The 24,988-nt window shown below is 47.9% G+C and overlaps 1 protein-coding gene across 2 annotated transcripts in view; it reads left to right on the top strand.

Annotated features, from left to right (window-relative positions):
* The first annotated feature begins 1,877 nt into the window (after positions 1–1,877).
* Positions 1,878–24,988, top strand: part of WIPI2 (WD repeat domain, phosphoinositide interacting 2) — a 31,361-nt gene continuing 8,250 nt past the window's right edge. The window contains exons 1-6 of one of the 2 annotated variants that reach the window (XM_082600693.1): positions 1,878–2,130; positions 8,771–8,853; positions 21,064–21,233; positions 22,603–22,699; positions 23,095–23,192; positions 23,591–23,683. In XM_082600693.1, coding sequence (XP_082456819.1) covers positions 2,057–2,130; positions 8,771–8,853; positions 21,064–21,233; positions 22,603–22,699; positions 23,095–23,192; positions 23,591–23,683 — 615 coding nt within the window. In that variant the 5' untranslated portion in view covers positions 1,878–2,056. Of the gene's footprint in view, positions 2,131–8,770; positions 8,854–21,063; positions 21,234–22,602; positions 22,700–23,094; positions 23,193–23,590; positions 23,684–24,988 lie in introns of those variants that run through there. The other variant, XM_082600694.1, reaches the window with a different exon arrangement.

The raw sequence follows: 24,988 nt of genomic DNA, 5'->3' as shown, positions 1-24,988 counted from the left end.
ACAGTCAAACCCCTGGCCATTCAGGGATCTTCACTTGCTGAACCAGTAGAGGGAAGGAGATACTATCCTGAATGGACAGATAGATTCTGACAGACAAGGGGAAACTGGGTGGCATTTCAAAATGAAGTCAAGGACTGTGCCCAGAGCCCAGGGGATTCACCTGGGGACCCCTTTATGTGCCTTTGTTCAATAATAATGGTCCAAGGAAAGTGTGCCAACTAATACAGAACCACTTAAAGACATTGCTCCTGGCCTGTATCTTGACAGGCATTCACATATACATATATTTATACCTTTACATACATATATACCCATACAGCCAACCACTAAAATAGCTCCAGCCCCCTCATGTCCCCTCCCAAACAATTCCCCACCAGAAGTAACCACTATGCTGCCTGTTTTGACTTCATATAAACAGACTCATATGGTCTATATTCTTTTGTGTCTACCTTTTTTCACTCAATATTACATCTGTGAGATTATCCATGGGTGTATGTCTTTTTCATTGCTACATAGTATTCTTTTATATGAATGTACCACAATTTACTTATTCATTCTGTTGTAGATGAATGTTTGGGTTATTTCCAGTTTGGGGTTATGAATAAAGCAGCTATGAATATTTTTACACCTGTCTTTTGGGGGTAATATGCACTCATTTCTTTGAGTATATACGTAGAATTGAAATGGCTGAGTCATAGGGAATATGCATGTTTAACACTAGTAGATACTGTCAAACACTTTTCCAAAGTGGTTTTAACAATTTAGACTTCTACTTACAGTGTATCAGAGTTCCAGTTGCTCCACATTGTTGCCTGCACTTGGTACTGTCAGTCGTTTTCATTTTATCCAACTTAGCAGATGCTTGGTAGTATCTTGTTTGCTCTTAATTTGCATTTCCTTGATGAGTATTGATGATGACCACTTTTGCAGGTGCTCAGGAGGCATGTGGAATCTTAGCTCTCCCGCCAGGGATGGAACCAGCACCCCCTGCACTGGAAGGTGAAGCCTTAGTCATTGGACCACCAGGGAAGTCCCTTACCTTAACACCCAGCCTAATCCGGACACCTCCTGTTTCTCAAGCCAAATCTTGTGTCATGTGTACCATCCCACTCCAAGCTCAGACACACACCATAGAGTTCTTTGTCCAGGTCACACTGTCATCCGTGGACCTTTGCCATACAGAACACTTCCATTCCTGAGGTCGGTTACCTGCTACTCAAACTTCAGGCCTCATCTCCTCCAGGAAGCCTTCCCGGCTGCACAGTCCCTGTCCCTTAAGTCTAGGTTAAGCGACCTCATTGCGTGCTTTCATTGAACCCTGGCTTTGTAATTGTGTTTACCTCTCCCACTGTAACTTCGCTGAAGGAAAGGAGGAGGCCTGTTTAGCTCAAATGGAAGGCACTCCCTAAATATTACCGAATGAATGAATACGTCTAAAATAGAATCCTCCCCAGAGACCCAAAACGCGTGGGCCTTGGAGAAACAACGGGGTTTCCATTCTCAGATCTAACACTTAGCAAATAAGTTGATATTTCTGAGCCTCAGTTCTCAAATTCATAAAATGGGAATGCAACCTTCCCTTCAAAGCATTGCTATAAGCACCAAATAAGAACGCACGTATCTGGCACAATGATTGGCACGCGACAGGCCCATTTAATATTAATAAAAAGATGGGGGCGGGGGACACGGAACGCCTACTCTTTACAACGCGCATGCGCGGCCCCTGACTCGCCCGCAAGGCCAGCCCATCGCGCCCCCGCGCGTCCCAACGCGTGCGCGTGTTCGACCGGAACCTGGGGCCAGGCCGGAGGTGAAGGGGCGGACCCCCGCAGTACGCCTGCGCCATGGGAGGCCGTGCGCCGAGGAGGCGGGGCCGCGCAGGCGCGCCTGGCGGCCCGGCTCTGGAGCATAAACAAGAGCGGGGTCGGGATGAGGTGGTTGTTGATGTCCGAGCGGCGAGTGGCGGCGAGCGGGGCCCGGCGCCGACCCTGAGGTCACCCCGACCTGCCCTCCCGCGCGCGAGCTCCGGGCCGGGCCCACCCGCCGCGCGCCCACCATGAACCTGGCGAGTCAGAGTGGCGAGGCTGGCGCCAGCCAGCTGCTCTTCGCCAACTTCAACCAGGACGTCACGTAAGGACGGGCGTGGGCCGGGGTCGGAGCCGGGGGCCGCGGGGCGGGGTCCGGAGCATGGGGGCCTGGGGCCGGGGAGGGCGGAGGCATCCTCGGGGCGGGCCTGGCGCGTGCTGGGAGGGAGGGGCGCCCTCCCTGGGGACCCTCGAGGCTCTGCTCTGGAGCTGCGATCTCTGAGCCGGGAAAGCGATGGAGGTAGGGGAGGTATTTTACCCACCACGGGAAGGCTTTGTCTTTTCGGACCTCACTTCTCACAAAGTTGGGGCAGAACTTTGTGGCCTGACTTGTCTCGGCCGCCTCTGGAGCGGTGGGGGGTGGGTTTCTCCCTTATAACCCGCCTCTCTCTTGCACCTCAGCTGTCTTGCTCCAGTCTTTCGCCTCTTCAGGCCCTTCTCCTCATCTCCTTATCATCTTAGGGTCCCTTTGATTTCCTTTTCTTCCCGTCTCGCTGTTCTTTTTGACAGGTAACTTTGATGTCCTTCTTGAGCAAGAAACAAACTTAGCAGTAAACGTGGTCTCTGACCTGGGGAGAAACTGAGCCAAGGGGAATGTGACAGAGACACACACACACACACACCCGAGGTCTTGGTGCTTCGGGGCATGGGCCATCCTTACAGGGGAAGAGAGGCCCATGATGCCAGCCCTTGGATTTGGAACGCTGTTGGTCCCAACCCATATGGGTTTGAAGCCGATTCTTCGGAGGCTGTCTCCGGTGACCTGTGAGGATAGTTACCAGATGAGGTTTCTGGAGAAGGAAGGATAAGTTGTGGGACTGGAAGGGAGGAAAGCCATCTTGGGAAGTGAGTAAGAGGAAGTGATGTAAGAGGGGAGGAGGAGTGGGTCATTGGCTTCGTACCAAGTAGTAGGTTGAGTTGTTCCTGGCTGAATGGAATCTGCAAAGTAGAACATGACATCTTTTAAAAAATTAAAAGTCAGTTGTAGAATGGCAAGCCACCAAGTCAGTGGCGTGCAGGGGGTGCTCGGTAGCACCTTCCAAAGTTGGGGAAGTAGTGCAGACAGCCCCACAGTGGGCCTCTGTTGGGACTTGGAAGGGAGCTGATCACCTCCTCCAACTACAGGGAGAGGAAACTGAAGTTGAGGAAGGTTCAGAGCGGAGCCTGGATCTTACCCTCAGTTGACAGTGGAGTGGGGGCAGCTTTCCTGAATTGTCTTCCAGTGTCCTTTCCAATCCGCCATGCTGTTGTTTCTGCCTACAGAGTAGGATCTGGAGGACAGTGAATGTAGAAAGCAGACCGTAGCAGTCTTTAAAGGTGAAAACTACCGAATACTAGCGTTCTGTATGACCAAAAGCCAATCCAACAAAAACAGTTTGGACCACCTGTTGCAGGGGGTTATAACTGAGATGGACTATGTTATACTAATCCAAGTAGGGAAGAGGACATTTCAAACCAACTGTGATTCCGTTTTTAAGGCCTTAGTATTTTGAGACCAGTAAGAATGGTAGCTTTATGGATTTTTATGTCTTGTATAAATTAGAGAATTTCCAAAACATTTTCTACCATCCTTTAAGTTTTTCATTGCTCATCATTTATATTGAAAGGAAATCAAATATGAGAAAGCTTTCTCCTTTGCTCTTATTTTAAATGGCGTTCAAATACCACTTTCCCTGTATAATAGAAGAACGTCACTCTGGCCTGAAATAAGGTCTTTTTGTACTTGGAAATCGTGCTTTCCCACTCCTCCGTTAGTCCTGAAGTTATTAATTTAAGACAAGATTTTTTTTTTTTCCTTTTTTGCGGTACGCGGGCCTCTCACTGGTGTGGCCTCTCCCGTTGTGGAGCACAGGCTCCAGACGCGCAGGCTCAGCGGCCATGGCTCACGGGCCCAGCCGCTCCGCGGCACGTGGGATCTTCCCGGACCGGGGCACGAACCCATGTCCCCTGCATCGGCAGGCGGACTCTCAACCACTGCACCACCAGGGAAGCCCCTCAAGACAAGATTTGTGTGTCATAATTTTGATTTGCTAAAGAGACCTTGATATAGTATGAGCATAAATTGTAAGGAATAGTAAGTGAGGATTATACTAAAAGTTTATTGATTAAAGTGACTAATTTGTTTTAAATCTACACCTGAAAGAAATACAGAAGTTCTGGGGAGAGGCTTGACAGTTCACTCCTTTCCCTCCCTTGTCCATCTCCAGCATTTACTTTGATAGAGGAACACAGTTTTTCACAAGGCAAACAATATTGGATCCACATTCACGATATTCAGTGAGAAAACCTGGAAGCCGTTTCACTTAATAGAATATATGTTCTACGTTATACAGTAATGCTTGAACAACAGTGTTCCTTTCATAACAAACTATATCTGTCCTTTCTGTTTTTCCTGGTAATATGGTTTCAAATACTGTAGTATTTTTTTCTGTGATTCTTATTCTAAAAGTGTGAACGTTTTATTTGGGGGGTTTTTGCTTTGTTTTGTTTTTACCGTTTGTTTTTGTTTGCTTGTTTGTTTAACTAGAATTGGGAAAAAGGCATCAAGAAAAGCTGGTCCCCGTTGTCTCCTTCTTCTTGGCTGGTTAGTTCCAATCCTGGTTTCTGAAAGTAACCCTTTGGAAGGCTTATCTTGAGGAATTTTTGGTTTTTTTGATACCGAAGATAAGAAACTAATAGAAGTGCAGAGTATCACTTGGATCTTCAATGGAAATATCAGGGACTAAGTACTTGCAGGGGACCCCACTCAGCTTGTGGAAGTCATTGATTGGGCAATGTCTACAGCGTTTAGAAACTACATTTCTAAAAGAAATAGAATAAGGACAGGGACTTGACTTCCGAAGTCTTCTGTTTGTAGCTTTGATGTTGTTAGTGTCTAAAAGTTATGGGCATAGAGACAGTAAGGCATTGGTCTGAATTGATTGCTTTCTTGAACCGGGTTTCTTCTAAGGTTACAGCAACTGTCCTGGAAGGTCACTTCTCTCCTTTTCCCTCATCAGTAAATCGAGGGACTTGGAAGTAAGGATTCTTCCACCTTAAAGTTCTAGGTTGTTCTGCCTGCCGTGTGGAGGATGTGTTTTGAGGAAGCAAGGCAGTCACTGGGGAGGGTATTGTCCAGCGGCCATGGCCAGTCGAAAGGAGACTGGTGGGCCATCAGGATTTGGTGTGACCCATGGGACGTGCATGATGCACTTAAGGGAGAAGTTAAGGTTACTCCCAAGTCTCCAGCCTAGATTCTAGACGAGCAGTGACAGCACATTATGGGAGAAAGATCAGAGGGGGATTCAGTTTAGGGAGAAAGATGAACTCTGCTTTGGATATTGCTGAGTTTGAAAGGCCTTAGGGATGTCCAGGTGGAGGTCTGGGATGGCCACGAGCTTGCTGAGTAGGGTCCCAGGGCCGGCCAGGTCTCAGCAGCAGTTCAGGTGGCTTCCTTTTTATGGGTGTGACTGTTTCCACTTCACCCTATCCTCGAGTGTGGCTCTTTGATGAAGATAATGAAAAGGGAAAACATTAATGGGCTGATCATGGGTAAGAGGGTAAAAAAAAGGGAGTTAAGAAAATGATTTTTTTTCTTTTACAATGTTTTTAACATTTATAAAATGTTTTCTTAAAAAAAATTTTTTTAATGGAAATCACTGTCTTTTAGATACTGAGCACTCAAGTTTAAATTCAGTGACAGAAACTTGCAGTTGAAGATGGTGGATTAAACACAAGCATTTATTTTGGCCCCCTCTCAGAACCCTAATAACATGTCACAGTCAATGAAATATCAAAAAGATACTTAAAAGAGCTTAAACCCATAGAACGAGGAGACACTAGCGACAGAATTGTGGAAGCCAGCAAGTGGTAAAGGCAAGTGGACCCTCCATCGCTAGTGGGGAAAGCAGAGAACCAACCTACCTGAAACCACGGAATCCCCCAAAGGCTCAGGATGGGCGGTCTCAGGCGCTCTGCAGTGGAGCAAAGTCACGTGTGGCGAACATCAAGAGGACTGGCCCAGAGTATGTTTCAGAAGCTGTCACTGTTCCTACCTGGTGAAGGACCTGGGCCTTGTCTCCAGAGGGTACAGCAGGGTCTCTGGGTTTTGACACCACGCACAGTTGAAGGCAGGGGTATGGTAGTGAAGTGGGGGGTTAATATGCTTTTTTCTGTTATTGCTGGGTTTCCCCTTTGTCAATAAAAGATCTCTTACCTTAAAAAAACAAAAGAACAGGGCCTCCCTGGTGGCGCAGTGGTTGAGAGTCCGCCTGCCGATGCAGGGGATACGGGTTCGTGCCCCGGTTTGGGAGGATCCCATATGCCGCGGAGCGGCTGGGCCCGTGAGCCATGGCCGCTGGGCCTGCGCATCCGGAGCCTGTGCTCCGCAACGGGAGAGGCCACAACAGTGAGAGGCCCGCATACCGCAAAAAGAAAAAAAAAAAAAAAAAAAAAAAAAAAAAAAAAAAAAACAAAAACAAAAGAACAAACCTTACCCTATAAACAGTTAGTGGGGAGTGAGATTATTCATTAGGGGAATCTCATGCTTATGTGTTACTGTACTTCTCCCATTAATATATCATATGGTCAGGCAAATCATGAGACGTTATTAAAAGCAGAATCTCCAAAGAAGGGTGTGTGAACCTGACCATTGATATTCGAGATGTAAATATCAAACCTATTTGTATTTCATATCATCCTTTTAAAATGTCTGCCTTTATTGATAAAGTATATGCTCACTCCATACCACATGTACATATCAAAAAATACTTGGTGTATTTTTGCTTACATTTCCTACTGATTAGGGCGTGCAAGTAGGAAGCCATGCGATTAGAACTCCAGCAAAGGTATTTAATATCCTAAATCAGTTTCTGAATATCTGGAAGAACGTCAGAGAGCTAATATTTGATCAGTTTTAACAAATTCTGCCCGTTTGGAGCACAGCCCAAATCCTGGGTGTATCAAAATCCAGGTCCTCATTAATTGGAGCTCACTAGTTTTGCCTGTAGAAAAAGCCCTCTCTAAGCTTATTTTATATATGAAACTAATAAGCTTGGTGACTTGGTTTCCAAGTCAACAAGTTTGAAAGGTGGGGGGGGCTGTTAATTCTAGTAGGATGCTTGGGGAACAGTGACAACTGTCAGCAAAACAAAAGGTAGAGGGTGTTTTATAACCCAGCACAACAGACTGCTGCTTGATGTAGGTACACAAAGTCCTCAGCTCCTTGTTAGGGTCTGAGAGGGTCACGTTGTTATGATAGTAAAGTTGTTGCATGATGTGGGTCCAGTCAAATGGTGAGGATTTGCCGTCCCATACAGAAAACTGTATGAGGATGACTTATTTAAACCAGAAATGGTGGGATATAAGGTTTTGGTGCTTAAAATAGCACCCCTTCGTTATCTGGAAAACATTTTCCTGAACATTAATCTTCCAGAAGTTATGAATTACTGAGATTTTGTTTTATTTTTAGCTTTCTTGGATATTCTTGTGTTTTTGTTGGCTCCTTATTGCTTTTCAAAAGATTTACAGGTAACAGTGCCTAATTACTTCATTGATGAGATCAATTCAATATAGTGAAGCATTTTTGTAGAGAAAAATTGTATAAACTGGTGGGAGTTCCATGTCTGTTTATACTTGTAGGATGAAGCAGTTGCCATTTCAGTGTTCAGCAGTGCTTACAGCAGCTGTATTCTTGGAATGTATTTCCTCGGAAGGAGGTTGGAAAGCTCAAGTTTCTGATAGATGAAATGGTCATTAAAATAGCCCTAATGTTTTATCTTGGCGTACACATACTCATCGTATGAAACGTCAGTCTTCATTATTTCTAGGCTTCTGGTTTACCTTCTGTTTCCACTTGTTCTCCCAGACCTTGAATACCAGAATGATCCCAGGATCTGACTCTTCGCCTGTCCCACCACTTCTTCCTTTATTCTCTGTCCTCTCTGTTTCTGAAAGCCGTGCTTGCTTCTGTTTACTCCCCCTCTCGGTCAGTTACGTTCTGGACAGTAGTAATCTTCTATGAGGAAACACTTCGTTTAGCGTCACAGCTCCCCTGCGCTAGGGATCTGGAGGGCTCAGAGTTCCCTCCAGGCCTCTTAGCAGAAGCAGCAGTGTTGGGTGATGAATATGGAATCTTACAAGGCCAGCTGTGTTACGTAGTGTTGCCATTCCAGGCTCTGAGTGAGCTCTTTAGTCTGTTTGATTTCCATCCTACTGCTGAGCCATAGCATCACGTAAGTGACTGAGCGGCATTTGTTACGGCCTTAACCGCAATGCAGAAAGACACCACCCTCCACCAAAGTTGTAAATATCTTTAATAGTTACAATGTTATCCTAACTTTTGGACCCTCCCATACACCAGGCATGTATATCGGATCACCTGAGAAACCGCACTGTGTTTTGAGGGGACCATTAATTTAGGGCTGATTACTTTTGTGTGTATGTCAAACTTAGCTTTCACGTTTTACAGGTTTTCAATAGGAACATTGTCTATTTTATGGACATTCACCTTTTCCTGGCTGTGCGGTGGCATCATCCGTGCCACGCTCTCTTCTGCCCTGCCGCCACTCACCTGGTACAAACTACGTGAACCTGTGTGCTAATTATGGGTGGAGGTGATGGTGACTGTTTGGTAACGCGGAGCTAGTTTGTGCGTCGTCACTGCCTACACGTATCAGCTCTTATTTCTGAATTTGGCTTTTTTGCAGGTCTCTAGCTGTTGGTAGTAAATCCGGTTATAAATTTTTCTCCCTTTCTTCTGTGGATAAACTGGAACAGATCTATGAATGCAGTAAGTGTTTGCTTTATTTTTCCCCCTTCTTAAAATAGACAAGTTATACTTGAATTAGGTTGCATTCTTAAATTCACACATTATGGTTAAAATCCAAATACCCCTAGACCAATAATATTCTTTCACAGTAGTCTTACTGAGAGGTGATGGCTATGACTGAACAGTTATGTGTTCTCCCAGATCTTTTTCTGTGCATTGGCGTACTTATAAGTGTACATGTAGAAATACTTCATGGGTTGCCATTTCCAGTACATGATACCATACTAAATGCATTATTCTATAATTTCTCCCCTTTTCTAATGCCATTTAAACCACTTAGGTTTGTGTCATAGAGGGCTTCCAGAATTTGAAAAGTTTACATCCCCCTAGGAGTGATTTATTTTCTCCATTTGGCATTTTATGGTGTTTGAGTGGCTGTGTGTCAGATACCGGGGGGGTTGCAGGAGGGCCGTGAGCTTCGATACCTTGCTAAGTCACCTACTGTGACTTTACACAGATCGCTTCATGGACCTCAGTTTCTTTGTTTTTCGTGTGTGTGTGTGTGTGAGAGAGAGAGAGACAGAGAGAGAGAGTACTTGCTGAATAAATAGTAAGTAGTAGGTACAGACCCTCCCCCAGTGAGAATAGGATGGAAAGCTGTGACTCTCTGCACATACATCTTTTTTTTGTCATTGCTGTAGTTGTAAGAAGCAGTACAGATCCCTGTACCCTTCTCCCAGTTTCCCCCAGTGGTAGCGTTTCGCGGACGTGCAGTGCAGTATCACAGCCGGGAAGGCTACGTGGATGTAGTCCAACCTGTGTGTGTGAAGTTCTGTACAGTCCGAACACCCATCTAGCTTCCCGTGTCCACCACGATGAAGACACTGGGCCGTCTAACACCGCAGGGTCCTTCCTGTCGCCCTTGTACCCACACCTGCCTCCCCTCCCCCACTGCCACCCCACTGTCCCTAATCCCTGGCAGCCACTGGTCTGCTCTCTGGTTCGAGAATATTGTCTTTTCACAAATGTTACATAAATGGAAGTATGTAACCTTTTGAGATGGGCTGTTTTCGCTCAGCATCTTTCCCTGGAAGTTCACCCAAGTTGCCGGGTGTCAGTAGCGCCGTCTTTTCTGTTGCTAAAGCTGGTTCCACGTGCAGGTGCAGCCCAGCTGTTTGCCCTCACCCGAAGCACATCTGGGCTGATTCCAGATTTGGGCTGTTAAAATTATAGCTGCTGTGTATGGGGTTTTGGGTGGATTTAACTTTTCACTTCTGGGATTAATGTCTAAGTGTAATTGCTGGGTTGTACGTGTGGTGTTTTGTCTTTGTCTTTTTTAAGTGCTGAACTGTTTTACAGGGTGGCTGTGCCATCCACATCCCCACCAGTAGTGTATGAGTGAGCCACTTCCTCAGAATTCTTCCCAGCATTCGGTGTTACCAGTGTTTTTTCCTTTAGCCGTTCTTATGGATGTGTGCCGTGCTATCTCGTGGTTTTACTTTGTAATTCCCTAATGGCTAATGATGTTGAACATTTTTTCATGTGCTTATTTGCCATTCTCTTCAGTGAAATGTCTCTTCATGTTTTGGCCCACTTTTTAATTGGATTACTTGGAGTTTTTTAATGTTGAGTTTTGAGAGTTCTTTATATATTCTAGATACTAGTCCTTTGTCATATACGTGGTTTGTAAATATTTTCTCTGTACATAATGATAGCCCTGAAGCCTGCCCGTGGCGTGATCTAATTAAGAATTGTGTTTACGGAGGAATGAGGAGGCCAGTATTATTGTAATTAGTCATGCTGGGGTATGGATTCAAGGAGAGATTTAATATTTATCATTTTAATTATCTACGTGAGCATGCAGTTTGGGGGAATTGAGATTTCTCCTTATTAGTGATGCCAGTATCTCCTTCCTGAGTGTTCCACTCTTACCACCTTTGCTTTCACTGTGGTTTGGTGTTCCATTTTGGAATTCTCCTTTGCCTGTTAGTATCTCTTAAGAAGGGGAAGTTTCAGTAAGTTGATATGAAGAGACATCTCATACTTCATTTCTGGTTCCACTCACTCCGTAAACATTCGTCGAGGACCTGCTATGTGCCAGCCCTGTTCTGGCTGTGGAGACACAGTGGTGACAAAGTTTCTGCTCTCATGACACTTATGTTTAAATGGAGGCAGACAAAGAACAAGGAAATACATTTGTGTCGGATGTTAGGCTGGGGACACAGTGTGGAGTGAGCACAGATGTAAATACCGCCCCCCACCCTTCCTGCATTAGCATAAGGTGAGGACCCAGGAGAAAGGTCCTTTCTTTGTGCCCAGTACTTGCAGTTGCAGAGTTCTTGTGGCCCACTGGGGCTCAGAGGCTCTCTCGCCAGGCTCCCTCCAGGCCTTGGCCTCCCCTCTCCAGGTCCGCGCTCTGGTGTCCCTCACCTCCATCAGCAGATGGGGTCTGACATTCCCCAACAAGCCCCCTGTTTGTTGCTGCCCTTGCAGGCCAGCACCCGGGCCCTTTACGGGGAGATGCTTACAGAAGCGGGATTCTTACAGGAAGTGTCCCTCACTCACGGCTCCTGCCTTAGATTTTACTCCTTTTTTGTCCTCAGACGTGCCTTCTGATGCTTTACTAAATCTTCTGAAAAAGGCTTTCTCCTCGTGTGTAGCTGGAAGGGGTGATCGGGGTGATAAAATCTCTCTGAACTAGAGTGCTCACTTATCTCAAGAGGTTGCTTCTGGAATCCCCAAATGGGCTGCCTTCACTTGATCGCACATAGGATTGTTTCCTGTAGGGAATTCCTTCAAAGAAGGGTCGCCTGATCTCTGGAAACAGTATTCCATTGGGCTTTTATGAATGACTGAAACATTTACTAAATCTACATGCCCCTGAGCGCCTGAATCGTGCTGTTAAATTGTTGCTGTTGTGATTAGGGTCCACTGGTTTGACAGCCACAGAATGGAGACCCAGTGCTTAGATAGGGTATCAGAATACCAAAACCTTGTCTTGACACCTTCTCAGTTTGAATCAGTTCAGTGACTAATTTGTTTCCTTGAAGTTTATCACGTGGGCTTTGGTGCCTCATTTTTTAGAAGTTTTTGATGGAACAAAATGTGACGCCTTGATAGCATCATGAAGAAGGGGGTGTTTACTGACCAGCATGTTGGGGTGGTATATAGATTCCTTGGTTGTTCTTAGTGAGCTTTGGCCCTTAAAATACGCGGGAACGGACAGAGAGCTCTTTCAGGGTTAGCGCGTGACACTGAAGCTGCGAAATTCTCTTGCCCCTAGAGCATCATTAAGTCGATAGAAGAACGTCTCTTAGAAAACAGGTTAGCTACTGAGTTAAGATCCCTTTCTGGTATTTTCCTACATGTAGATTCTGGCAGAGCAGTACTTAACGCCTCCATATGCAGCCCGGCTCAGTTGGCTTTTGCCCCCTCGTGCCTCTTGACTGTCCCTTGTAACGTCAGGTCTTTGCTGTCGGTCACCGCTGCTGGTGCAGAAAGAATGAGCCAGAGCTGGTCTTGGGAGAAGCAAGACTGACAGCTGTTTGTTCTGTTTCGTTTACTTAAACAAAAAGCCTTTGCCCAGAAGCATTGGAAGATTTTCGTTTTTCAACTCTCTGTATTATAGTTTCAAACTTAAGGAAAGTAGCAGGAACTCCCGTGTATGCTTTGCCCCCTGTGTGTGCCCTGTTTGTTTTATCATTCTCTTTCCCTCTCTGTGTGTCCTTTTAAATTTATTTGAAGGTATGTCAAGTGCAAATATGTGGTCCCTCTTCCCTGAAACCTTACTGAAACGAACTCCTACCCTGTTAGGCAATATAAATAAAGGTTGTAGTTTTATTACTTGTAAAATATCACAGAAGTTCAGAAGGAAAAGTTGGCCTTTTCAGATTCTGCATCGTGTGTCATCTTTGCATTTTATGCTTCTGAGCCAGGAAATCATACCTCACAAAGCACTAGTCCTGAAACTCAGCATAAGCGGGCTGGCTGACTGGGCTCTGATTCGGCAGACCTTGCACTGGCTGGAACATTCACCTCGGTGAGGATCTTCCAGGGGAGAAATCCAGTAGCCTCTCTTCTTGAGCCTGTTGTGATGGAAGATCGGGTGGGCTGTACACGTGCGTCTCTTCAGAGCCCCAGGCATCCGCAGACACACCTGCTTGGGGAGTGTGCTGTGTTAGTTCATGGCTTTGTCCCTCCCCTCTTCCCACCACGGGAAGTTTTATCATCGCTGGCTCTGAACAGCACCAGCAGAAGCAAAACAACATTCTTTCTTTTTTCTTTTTTTCTTTCTTTTTTCTTTCTTTTTTTTTTTTTTTTTTTTTGGCCGTGTTGGGTCTTCGTTACTACGTGCAGGCTTTCTCTAGTTGTAGCGAGCGGGGGCTACTCTTCGTGGTGGTGCGTGGGCTTCTCATTGCGGTGGCCTCTCGTCGCACAACACAAGCTCTAGGCGCGCGGGCTTCAGTAGTTGTGGCACACGGGCTCAGTAGTTGTGGCTCATGGGCTCTAGAGCGCACGCTCAGTAGCTGTGGCGCACGGGCTGTTGCTCCGCGGCATGTGGGATCTTCCCGGACCAGGGCTGGAACCTGTGTGCCCTGCATTGGCAGGCGGATTCTTAACCACTGCACCACCAGGGAAGTCCCAACAACATTCTTTCCTAAATGAAATAGTTTCTTAAATTAAATTTTGGGTAGGCACTCTCTAGGAAGAAAGTGTGGCAGAAACTGTGGCCAAGGCCACATCGAAGGGCCGTGGAAGCAAAGGCCTTAGACACTGGAGGCCACTGGGGTTTGCACTTAGGCTTTCTCCGTGGTCACCCTGCGTGCCGACCGCCCTGCATCTTTTCATTTGGGCACCCTGGTCCTCAGTTATCAGCCTGATTCCTGTGCACTGGTATCTCATGGGAGGGCTGAGCTGTGCGTGCCTCCGTTTAGTGGAAAGTGACCGCTCTGGGTCTGTGCGTTCTGTGGATGCTTGTTTTTAAAAGTTCTCTTGGGAGTGAGGTGTAACGTAGCAACGTTAAAGAGCTGGAAACAATGCAGCAGAAGAATAACAAACCTAAACCACCGGCAGTGTGTAAAAGCAGGTTGCTTTATGAAGGTGTATTCCTGAAAAGATCTAAGCACATTGCTTCCTAGGGCTTAAAGGGTCTCTGAGGTGAATCCTGTTGGTTGTTTTTTGCTTAAGTAGTGACAAAAATGCGGTAACTCCGGGGTGACCGGCAGTTCATCTGCCTTTTGCAGGCAGCCTCAGCCGTTTTCTGGTTCCTGTCTCCTTTGGGCATCTGATGGAAGTTGCAGGTATTTCCCAGAGAAAACCCAATATTTCGTGTATGATTTCGGCAGTTTGAGAGACCCCTGGAAGCCTGTGTGTGCTCCCGGGTCAGGGCCGCGTGGTCTTGGAGGGGATCACGGTGAAAGGCCCTCTATCACTCACGAGCTCATAGGAGCACAGCTTGGTGTTTCAGGGCCCCGCTCCCTGTCCTTCATACATCAGATCTCAGTATGTTGGCCGGAATTCAAATTTATTCAGTTGTCTGCCTGTGTGGGTTATTTTTTTTTAATAGCTTTTTTGAGATGTAATTTGGACGCCATAAAAATCACCTGTTTAAAGTGTACACTTCAGTGGGTTCCAGTATATTTACTGAGTTGTGCAGCCTTCCTTAAGCTCATTTTAAAACATTTGTATCACTCCCCAAAGAGCCCCTCAGTCCATTAGCAGGGCGACTGCATCCCACCCCCCCACCCTCAGCCCTTGGCCACCACTAACCTCCTTTCTCCCGCTGTCCATTCGCTGCTCTGGACGTTCCAGATAAATGGAGTCACGGGTGACTGGCTTCCTTCACTTGGAGTGTTCTCGGGGTTCACCCGTGTTGGAGCACGGATGAGCACTTGCTCTCTTTTTGGTGCTCATTGGTATTACAGGGTGTGGACATTCCATGTTCTGTCAAGTGGACACTTGGGTTGTTTCCCCTTTTTGGCTGTTGTAAATAGTGCTGCTGTGCATGTTTGTGTTATCGTGTGGACGTGTGTTTTCGTTTCTCTTTGAGTAGATAGATACTGTAGGAGTGGAATTGCTGGTAGTCATTTGCTTTTTTTTTCTTGATTGCTTTTTTCCCCCCTTTGCCTGCTCTTCTGTTGGATTATTTGTCTCTTACAGATTTAAAGCAAATTAGCCATTTGGTATGGGTTGCTAATATTTCTTCTGGGTTGTTTGCCCTTTAACCTTGCTCATGGTCTCTTTGCCATTCTGACGTCTTGACTTTCTGTATATTCAGATGTATCCATTTCTTCTCGTAAGGCTTCTGAGTACCAGGAAGGCTCTTCCTGTCCCGGGGGTGCATGAATAGTCTCTCATGTCATCTTCTGGTTCTTTGGGTTTGTGTTTTACGTTAAATACTTGTCTACTTGCAATTGATTTTGATGTAAGAAATTTTCCACTTTACTCATGAGCTGGAAAAGACATTTTTCCTACGTCTTGATCTATTTAGAGGGGTTTACTGAAGTATTTAGGGGTGAAATGTCAAGATGATGAGCCTCTCTTTGAAACTTCAGCAAAGAAAAAGATAGCTGAAGCTAAATGGTAGAAAGATAACATTTGTGAAATCCAGGTGATGCAGGTCTAGGAGGTTCATTATAATGTTCTCCTTTATGAATGTTTGCAGCTAAAAACGGCTTTGCTGCCTCCGCACCACACTTCCCCTGTTGTTATAATTCTAAAAGGAGTCTCTTCTGCTTGTTTTCATTAAAGTTTAAAAAAAGAAATTTCAAACTTATAGTTGGATGGCAACACCCTAAACCCATTTTCTTTACTTTCTCTACACCTGGTTTAAGCAAATGAACGATACATCCCTTTTCTTTTTCCACCATTTTATTAATGGAAATCTTCAAACACACAGAAAAGTTGAAAGCATTGTGCAGCCAGCACCCATGTGCCCAGCGTTTAGAGTCTCTTGTTAGCACTTTACCACACTTACCCATCTCTCCGTCCATCCGTCCATCTATCCATCCATCCATCCATCCTGTTTTTTGTGTCTGCATTTCTAAGTACCTTGCAGACACCAGTACACATTCCCTGAAATACCATACCATGAATATTAGTTACTAGCGTTGTTTTCATTTTTTCCTTTTGAGGTAATATTTACATACAGTGGAATGCACAGATCTTAAGTCAACATTCTGTGTTCTGACAAATGCACAGACATCTGTGTAACCTGAACTCCTATCAGGGTTTACCGTCACTCCAGAAAGTTCCCTCATACCCCTTCCCCCATCACTCCCAGCTCCCTTCCACCTGCCAAGAGGCAAGCAGTTAGTTTCGCCTGTTCTGCATCATACGAATGCAGCATATGCCCTCTTAGTGAGGTTTCTTTTGCTCAGAGGAATGTTTTTGAGGTTTGTCCATATCGTTGCATCTCCGTTGTCCAATATATGAATATACTACTGACTGTATATTCATTCTCCTATTGAGGGGAATCTGGGCTGTTTCCAGTTTTTAGCTATTACTTATTTATTACGAATAAAGCTGCTGTGAACGTTCTTGTAGAAGTCTTTTTGTGGACACATGTTTTCATTTGTCTTAGGTACATAGGAGTGGAACCTGTGTTTCGTTTTGCAGGAAAGTCTCAGGTCCTCCTGGTGGCTGTCCGTTGTGCATTGCCACCAGTGCTGTGTGACAGTCTGGTGACTCTGCGTTCTCACCAGCATTTGGCGATGTCGGGCTTTTTCATTTGGGGCGTTCTGATGTGTGTCTAATAATATCTCCTTGTGGTTTTAGTTTAAATTCCCCCGATGGCTAATGGTGTTGGACACGTTGACGTCCTTGTTGGCCCTCTGTGTATCTCTTGTGAAATACCTGTTCAGATCTTTCGTCCCTTTTAAAATTTGATTGTTTTGTCTTTTTATTGTCAAGTTGTCAGAGTTCTTTAGCTATTCTGGATACCAGACCTTTGTCATATATGTTTTGTAAATATCTTCTCCCAGTGTGTGGCTTGACTTGTCTTTTGAGCCAATATTTTGAATTTTGATGAAGTCTGATTTATTTTTTTCATTTATGATTTTTGCCTTTTCTGTCCTTTCTAAGAAACCTTTGCCTACTGTCAAGTCATGAAGATCTTTTCCTATGTTTTCTTTGAAAGCTTTATAGTTTCAGCTTTTATGTTTAGCTCAGTGGTTCCTTCTCAGACTAATTCTGGTGTGTGGTATGAGCTATGAGTCACCTTAAGCTTCTCCTTAGGAATTCCTGCTCCACCATTTGTCGAACAGATTTTTCTTCCCTCACTGAATTGCTTTGGTGCCTAAAAACAGTCCTATAAGTGTGTGTCTGTTCCTGTTCTTTATTCTCTTCTGTTGGTCTGTTTATTAGCCTTTATGTCGGAAACATACTGTCCTGTTTCCTGTCACTTTGTTTGTATACTGAGGTTTAAAGTCACATGATGTGTAAGCCCTTCAACTTTGTTCTTTTTCAAGATAGCCTTGGATATTCTAGATCCTTTGCCTCTCTGACTTTAAAATCAGCTTGTCAGTGTCTACTAAAAAAGTCTGCTGGGATTGTGATTGGGGTTGCATTGGACCTAGATGTCAGTTGGGTGAGAATTGGTATCTTAACATATAACGTTGAGTATTCCAGTCTGTGAATGTGGTATATCTCTCCATTTACGAAGATCTTCTTTAATTTCTCTTAGTAATATTCTGTGGGTTTTGGTATGGAGGCCTTACATCTTTTGTTAAATTTTGTCCTGATGGTTTGGTTTTTGAGAGTGTTGTAAATGGAATTTCTTTGTTTTACTTCCCAGTTGTTTGCTAAGACAACAAATATAAAGTATAAAAATATGGTTGATTCTTGTATTCTAAGCTTGTATCCTGTGACTTTGCTAAACGCATTCATTACTTCTAATCGGTGCTGAGCAGAGCCCGTGAGCTGGCAGAGTGGTGGCTGCCGTCTTCCTTTCTGGTCCCTGTGCCTTTGATGTCTTCTTCTCGCCTGTGGCCATCCGTCAGCTTCCAGTCCAGAGTGAGGGGAGGGGCAGCCCTGCCCTGTTTCCAGTCTTAAAAGGAAAAGAGTTCAGTATTAAGTCCACCGTGAAGTGTGGTGCTAGCTGTGACATTTTTCACAGAAGTCCTTTATTGATTGAAGAAGTTTCTTCTGATCCTTAGGCTTCTGAGTTTTTACTGTGAATAGGCAGTGAATTTTCTCGTGCTTCTTTGCACGTCTTGCATTGTTAATGATTTTCCTCTGACTGGTGGAAGTTTAATTGATTACCGCGGCCTCCGCGGGAGACTCACAGTGCCTGCTGATGGTCCGACATCTTTCTAATAACTGTTTGCTTACCCTGTGAGGTGATTGTTCATACTGTCCCACCTCTGTGCCCCTCAGAGCTGATAACCTCTCGCATGCCTCAAGGAGAAACGGATGCTTTCAGCGTGGAACTCCCTGGTATTTCCTCCCTCAGATGACCGCCCCCCTCACCCCGATCTGTGCCATCTTCTCATCTCCCTCCTTTCAAATGGGGAAAAGGGGGGTACCTGTCTATTGAAACCAGTCCTGCTGGGTCTCATGCCTTCCAGTTTCTCAGACGTCATCCCGTCTCTACTGCATTGTCTGTCTCTCCATCAGTGCCTCTAGTTGCTCATTTATCTCAGTACAGGCATCCGTCCCTTCCCCCGTCTCTGCATCTCCTCGTTACACGGCTCCTGCTGTCAGTTGCCAGAGTTCTCTGTCCACTTCTCACTCACCTCCCTTTCACATTTTGTTCTGCCTCCCCATCAGAATCTGTCGGGGTCTCCGGATGGCGTCCGTGTTACCAGATTCAGTGTGCCAGCCAGCGTCAGACCCGATAGGGGGCAGTGTGCCCAGGCAGACACACTCCTGCCCTTGGAAACTAGGCCTGGGCGGGGGTGGGAGGGTCACCACTGCTGAGCCGGCCTCCGGGTTCCCAGGGATGACAGGACAGCGCTGCGTGAGAAGTGCAGGGTGCGATCCATCAGGGCCGTGTGCCTCCACACCGTCGTCAGATCTTGAGGAGAGAGTGAGGTGACTCGGAGGTGGGAGCCTGAAGGGTGAGACGCCGGGCAGGATGGGCCTCAGCCTCGTGGGAGCGAGTGTGGCTGTGGAGACGGCCCTCCCTGCCCCTCCCAGCCCCGGGCCCAGCCCCTCCCAGCACACAGGCCCAGCCCCTCCCAGCACACAGGCCCAGCCCCTCCCAGCCACGGGCCCAGCCCCTCCCAGCCACAGGCCCAGCCACAGGCCCAGCCCCTCCCAGCCACAGGCCCAGCCACAGGCCCAGCCCCTCCCAGCACACGGGTCCTGCTCAGGTTGCGCTTAGGTCTCCCCGTCGGCTTCCTGCGGGAAAGGGGCTGACGGGAGAAGGTGAGGCTCTGGGCCCGAGGGAGGTTATCTTTACTGCACATCACTGCCGTTCTGGGTGGCGGTTGGTCTCTCCCGAGTCGGGTCGGCCTGATGTTGGAACACCGCCTGTGCAGGTGCTGGACTCGAATCAGCCGAGGAAAACAGGCCGAGGCCGCGTCCCCCTGTGCTGGAGGTCACGCATGATTGTACCCTTCAGTCCAGGGTCAGCTCCCCTGAGATGCTGCGGGGCAGACAGGCTTCAGGCTTGTGTGGTTCTTTTTGAAGGAAGGTTTGTAGCTGCAGGCAAGAGAAGTGATTCTCATTTGTGTAAAAGCAGCTATGATTAAACTGCTGTAAAGAGCTTGGAATCGTGCACTTGATTTTGTTGCCTATTCCAGTCTATGTAATAGTGATATCTTCATTTTTTTCCACAAATATGAGTTGCGTCACTTTGGATATAACTCTTGGCTGACAGCCAGTAGTTGGGCCTTGTGCTGAGCACGTTGGGCTGTCAAACCCATACTGAGATGACTGACACCACGCATTTTCCTGGAACAGTTTGTGTCTTTCTACGGGGACCTTTAGAGCTCACTTGCTCACTGTAGTAGTTGGGTTTTGAAACTAACCTACGTGTGTTTTTAAGTTACACCATTAAAGTCCGCGACAGCTGAGTGGGAGGAACCCTTTCGAGTGGCCATGCACTTGGTCTGGTGTGCGGACTTTCACACGAGCATTCCTGCTCACGGTGGAGCTGCTCCCGAGGCTCCGGCTCGTCCAGCCTCCCAGGTCCCCTGGGCTTTGATCCATCTGGGTGTCTCTGTTCTCTGTGCTCCGCTCAGCTCCAGGCAGAGTATGGCCGCAGATCACTGTTAGGGTGGTGAAGGGGTCTGTGCTTAACCCCGGCTCAGCGGTACTTCCCGTAGCTCGGGTCGAGACACGCTGCGCGTGAAGGTCATCTGGATTCTTGGCTCTGGGCTCTTCTTGCATTCCAGAATTCTCTTTGCCCCTCCATCTGAACTTAGCCCAGGCAATTGCCAATGAAACCAAGGGGGGAGTAAGGAGAGAGTGCGGGTATGGGGGCCTCCCAGGGAGATGGGGGTGAAGTAGCAGCCGCGCAGGGTCCACCGTGTCTGTTCCTGTCTGTGTGGGCTGCTGTGCGCCCAGTTCATAACCCGCCGTCTTCTGAGCGGGGGTGGGGAGCAGGGAGCGAAGGGGGTCGAGGGCTGACTGCACGCTGGAGTCTGTAAGTCCCTCCTCACGCCAGGGTAGCCGTGAGCCCCGTGTACAGGCAGGAAAGCAAGCCCTCCCGAGATGCAGTCGTTCAGGGAACGCTTGGGGGCCCGTCATATGTCAGGTACAGCTGTAAGTGCCGGGGTTACAGCTGTGAGCCCGGAAGTGAGGCCTCCGTCTGGGCGGGGCTCACATTCCAGTGGGTTTAGGGAGCAGATGAAGGCGGTTATGGGCGACCCCCCGGGGGGCAGTGACAGGGTGCCACGTGTGGAACGGGGGGGCCTCTGAGGAGTGGGTCCTCCTTGCGGAGTGCAGGGCGACCTGCCAGCGGCTTGTCCAGGCCTCATGAGCAGCGAACTTGACCTGCTCTGTTGGCCCCAGAGCTCGCAGTGGGGAGCCCGCCCGTAGATACGTGTTTGCACACACAAGCGCGTTGTGCCTCGCAGTGGGGAGCCCGCCTGTAGACACGTGTTTGCACACACAAGCGCGTTGTGCCTCGCAGTGGGGAGCCCGCCCGTAGACACGTGTTTGCACACACAAGCGCGTTGTGCCTCGCAGTGGGGAGCCCGCCCGTAGACACGTGTTTGCACACACAAGCGCGTTGTGCCTGTTGACAAGGATACACACAGATGTGGGGTTTTTTCCTCCTTTCAGCTGACACTGAAGATGTGTGCATCGTGGAAAGATTGTTCTCCAGCAGCTTAGTGGCCATCGTTAGCCTCAAAGCCCCCAGGAAGCTGAAGGTTTGCCACTTTAAGAAGGGGACCGAGATCTGCAACTACAGCTACTCCAACACCATCCTGGCTGTGAAGCTGAACAGGCAGGTGGGCCGCGCTCTCACCCAACTCAGCTGCCGGGGGCTCTGCCCTGTGTCTCCGAGTTCTCAGTGCTGCCCCTCGGACACAGCCGACCGTCCCCAGACGGCGTTTCTGGTCCCTCTGGCCATGCTTCTGCTCACCTGACCCCCCACCGGGACTCAACTGTGTTTTCTCGTTGCAACAGTTTTGCTCAGATGGCCCCATTCCTGACGATTCCCTGGCCTCTGCCGATTGCTTTACTCATCCCTCAAGACATGAACCTTCTTTTGCTTTTTATAAATGTTACTTTTATAAAAAACTCTGTGAGCATCTTTATCTTTTTTTTTTTTTGCCACCCCTTGTGGCTTGCAGGATCTTAGTTCCCCTGACCAGGGACTGAACCCGGGCCCTGGCAGTTGAAAGCACCATGTCCTAACCACTGGACGGCCAGGGAATTCCCTATCCCTTAAACCGTTAATTTAACTTTTAAGATGAAGGATTTATTACTTTTTTGTGTCTCTCCCAAAACCCACAAGAATGTCTGGCCCGGAGTGTAGACCTGGTGGCTGGCACTTGAGTTTATTCCATGAGATGGTCACATGGCTTTGGCTTACTCACAAAATACAGCCTTGTCCTTAAGGGCTGTCACCATGTTCTGTCAACAACCAGTTGTTCTGTGCGGGGGATGCTCGTTACGTGGCCTCGGGTGGCCCATGCGTGACTGAGGTGGACGCCCCTGACGTGGTTGAAACTGCGTCTGTTGACAGAAAGGTTGGTTAAAATGGTAAATTACAAAGTGTAACACACTGGACTTCTTTTTGTACTTGTAACATGCAAGTGACCATTCACGTACCAGCTCATGCAGAGCTGAGGGTGGCCAGTTGTCTCTGTTACATAAATCATCCCCTTGGTGCATCAGCTACACATCCGTCTTCCTTAAAATGGAGCAGGAACTTCGACACCTGCAAAATAGTCTGGGTGTAGAATTTTACACTTTTTTTTAAAGCCCTAGTTTTTACTTTCATCCTGCCGTGCCTCATTCAGCATCGGTTTTTGAAACCTTCACCAAACCTGTCCCAGGCTCTAGACCTGGTTTTCGTGAGGGGAGGGCCGAGAGCACAACAAAAGCAAACCATGTTTTTCTTAGCTGGAGACCAGTTTCTATAAGGTTGAATTAAATCGTACAGTTAGAAGTCCTGGTAGATCCGGCGGAAGCGGTTGTGGGTACAGACACCACCCTGGGCGAGCGGGGACTGTGCCGTGAGCACCCAGTGCAAGGGTTCCGGAAGGAACACAGCATCTTAGTGCAGGAGTCCCATAACTGGAGGTCGGGAGTGAGCATCCTACTGGCTCTGCCTTACGTTTGGTTTTCCGTGTTTTGCTGTGTCTTTTCCAGAGGCTGATCGTGTGCCTGGAGGAGTCTCTGTATATACACAACATCCGGGACATGAAGGTGCTGCACACCATCCGGGAGACGCCCCCAAACCCCGCAGGTGAGCGCGTGGGGACCAGACAGGTCTGCCTTTCTAAGAGCTGTCGGTGAGAGAGATTTTCTTCTCCTTTTAGGTTCCACAGATTTTACAAGTATTGATCTTACAGCAAGCTACCATCCTCCTGGCGCTGGTCTTGTGACCACATACATTGCTGGTTCGGTCAGCCTCCAATTTTGGGGTTTCTAACCAGTTCCAACCAGAGGGCTTTCGTCTGTCTTTACAGTCCTCCTGTCACCTACAGTGGTGGTTTGGGGCGTGTGGAACTGAAAACCCAGTGATACGACGACCACGGTCGCCTCAGAGCTCCCCTTGATTTCCGTGTTCTTGCTAAGTGCCGGGTTCTGGTGACACTTGGAGGATCTGACCCGCGTTTGTTCCCCGTGTGTTGCTCGCAGGTCTGTGTGCGCTGTCCATCAACAACGACAACTGTTACCTGGCGTATCCAGGCAGCGCGACCATCGGGGAGGTGCAGGTCTTTGACACCATCAACCTGGTGAGGTTCTTGGGACCTTGGAGAGCTCTTTGCAACACCCCTTCTTCCTAAAAGGAGGGCCAAGGAGCCTCTGGCCTCCTCGTTTCCTGGGCGTGGTTTCCGCTGCCACCCGCTCCATCGCCGAGCACGTCCGAGCCGTCCTGGCCTCCGGACATGTTCCTGTCCCCGCAGTGCTGCACGCCTAGCGGGACAAGTGCTAGAAGCAATGGAGAAAACCGTGAAACTCCACGGAGACATCGCTTTGCTTATTTTTAAAGGGTTTTGAGCAGCATTTCCTTGGACCCCTCACCCCTGGTTAATCAGGGGGAGTTGGCGTCTGTGTTAACCGTGCTGGTAGTAACAGCCGGTGGGCAGCGCAGGGCACGGCGGTCATGGTGTCACTTTACCCTTCCTTCCAGAGAGCTGCAAACATGATCCCGGCCCATGACAGCCCTTTAGCCGCACTGGCCTTCGACGCCAGCGGAACCAAGCTCGCCACTGCTTCCGAGAAGGTAAGGCTGCTGCAGCCCTGTGGGAAACTAGGTCACCTCTGTTCACACAGTTAGTTTGCTAACCAGCAAAGCAGTTTTGTACCAGCCAGCTCACAGCCAGGCACAGTCCACGGCCTGGAGGGCGGGTGCCGGCAGAGACAGGGCAGGGCTCCACGGCCGCGCTCGCCTCCATGGAGCACATGTCATGGCCGTACGTGTTCAGCTGTCATTATTTAGCCATCCTTCTGGGATGGTTTAGTGTTTCTAGTATTTCAGCTGTATTAATATATATTTATAGTAGTAATTTGAATATAGACAGTGTATGTAAGTCTTACGTATAAAGTTTTCATGGTCATCTCTAAACATTAACATGAGTTTCCAGTGAGAAGGATTTTGGGGTAAGGGGACGTGGCCCTTTTTAAGCTCCCTGCACGGAGGACAGGATGGCTTGGGCATCCCTTCCGTTTGCCCCCTTCTCTTGGCCCCGTGACCCTGGTGGGCCCTTGTCCTCTCCCAGCTCAGCTGCTGTGTCTTCTCCCTTCTCTGGCTGCTCCATGTTCTCCTGGCTCATTCCTTTCTTCTCAGTGCCCACTGCCTAGTTTACTTTGATGCTTTCTTGCTGAAAACCTATAGGAGCCCCTCCTAAGTCACCCCTCCCCTGGAGCCAGCCGCCCAAATGCGGTGCATAAACGCCGGCTCACCTCTCTGCCTCGCCCGTGTGGGTCTGGACCCGCACACCCACTTTCTGTGATAACGATGCTGCTGTTTATGGGTCACTCACTAGACCCTTGATGTTCATTTACCGCACTGACCCCCTCAGTAAGGTAAAGCTTCCCCTACTTCATGTTGAGGGCTCAGAGAGGTTAAGTCGTCGGTCCAGGGTCACCCAGCTGGGCAGCGACAAAGGAACTGGACTCTAAGCCTGACTGTGTTGAACACTGTGCTGGGTGATCACAGCATCACCTTGTCCTTTTCTTCTCCCCTGGGAGGATCACGACAGCCACGAAACTCTGTTATCCCTTCGTTAATCAGTCTTTGTCTTTATGACCTTCTGTTAGGTATTAAGAGGCCCTAAAGCGCTCGATGGGATTTCAGGGCTATAGTAACAAGAGAGCACTTATTTTCTGTACTTTAAAGAGCAAACGCTCAATTTCACACATCTCAGTTGTGACCTTAGACCACCAGCGGCCTTCTCGGCGCTGCTGTGCACTGGGTGCTGGGGCTTCGCCGAGGTGTGCGGCTTAATCCTGTTTTCAAGGAACTGCAGTCAAGCTGCGACCCACAGCTCTTAATTAATTAGCTTTACACAGTAGGTATGCCGTTAAG

Source organism: Mesoplodon mirus (assembly GCF_964341445.2).
Source record: "Mesoplodon mirus genome assembly, chromosome: 15".
NCBI classification, from domain to species: domain Eukaryota; kingdom Metazoa; phylum Chordata; class Mammalia; order Artiodactyla; family Ziphiidae; genus Mesoplodon; species Mesoplodon mirus.
This window is presented reverse-complemented; position numbering and strand designations above follow the sequence as displayed.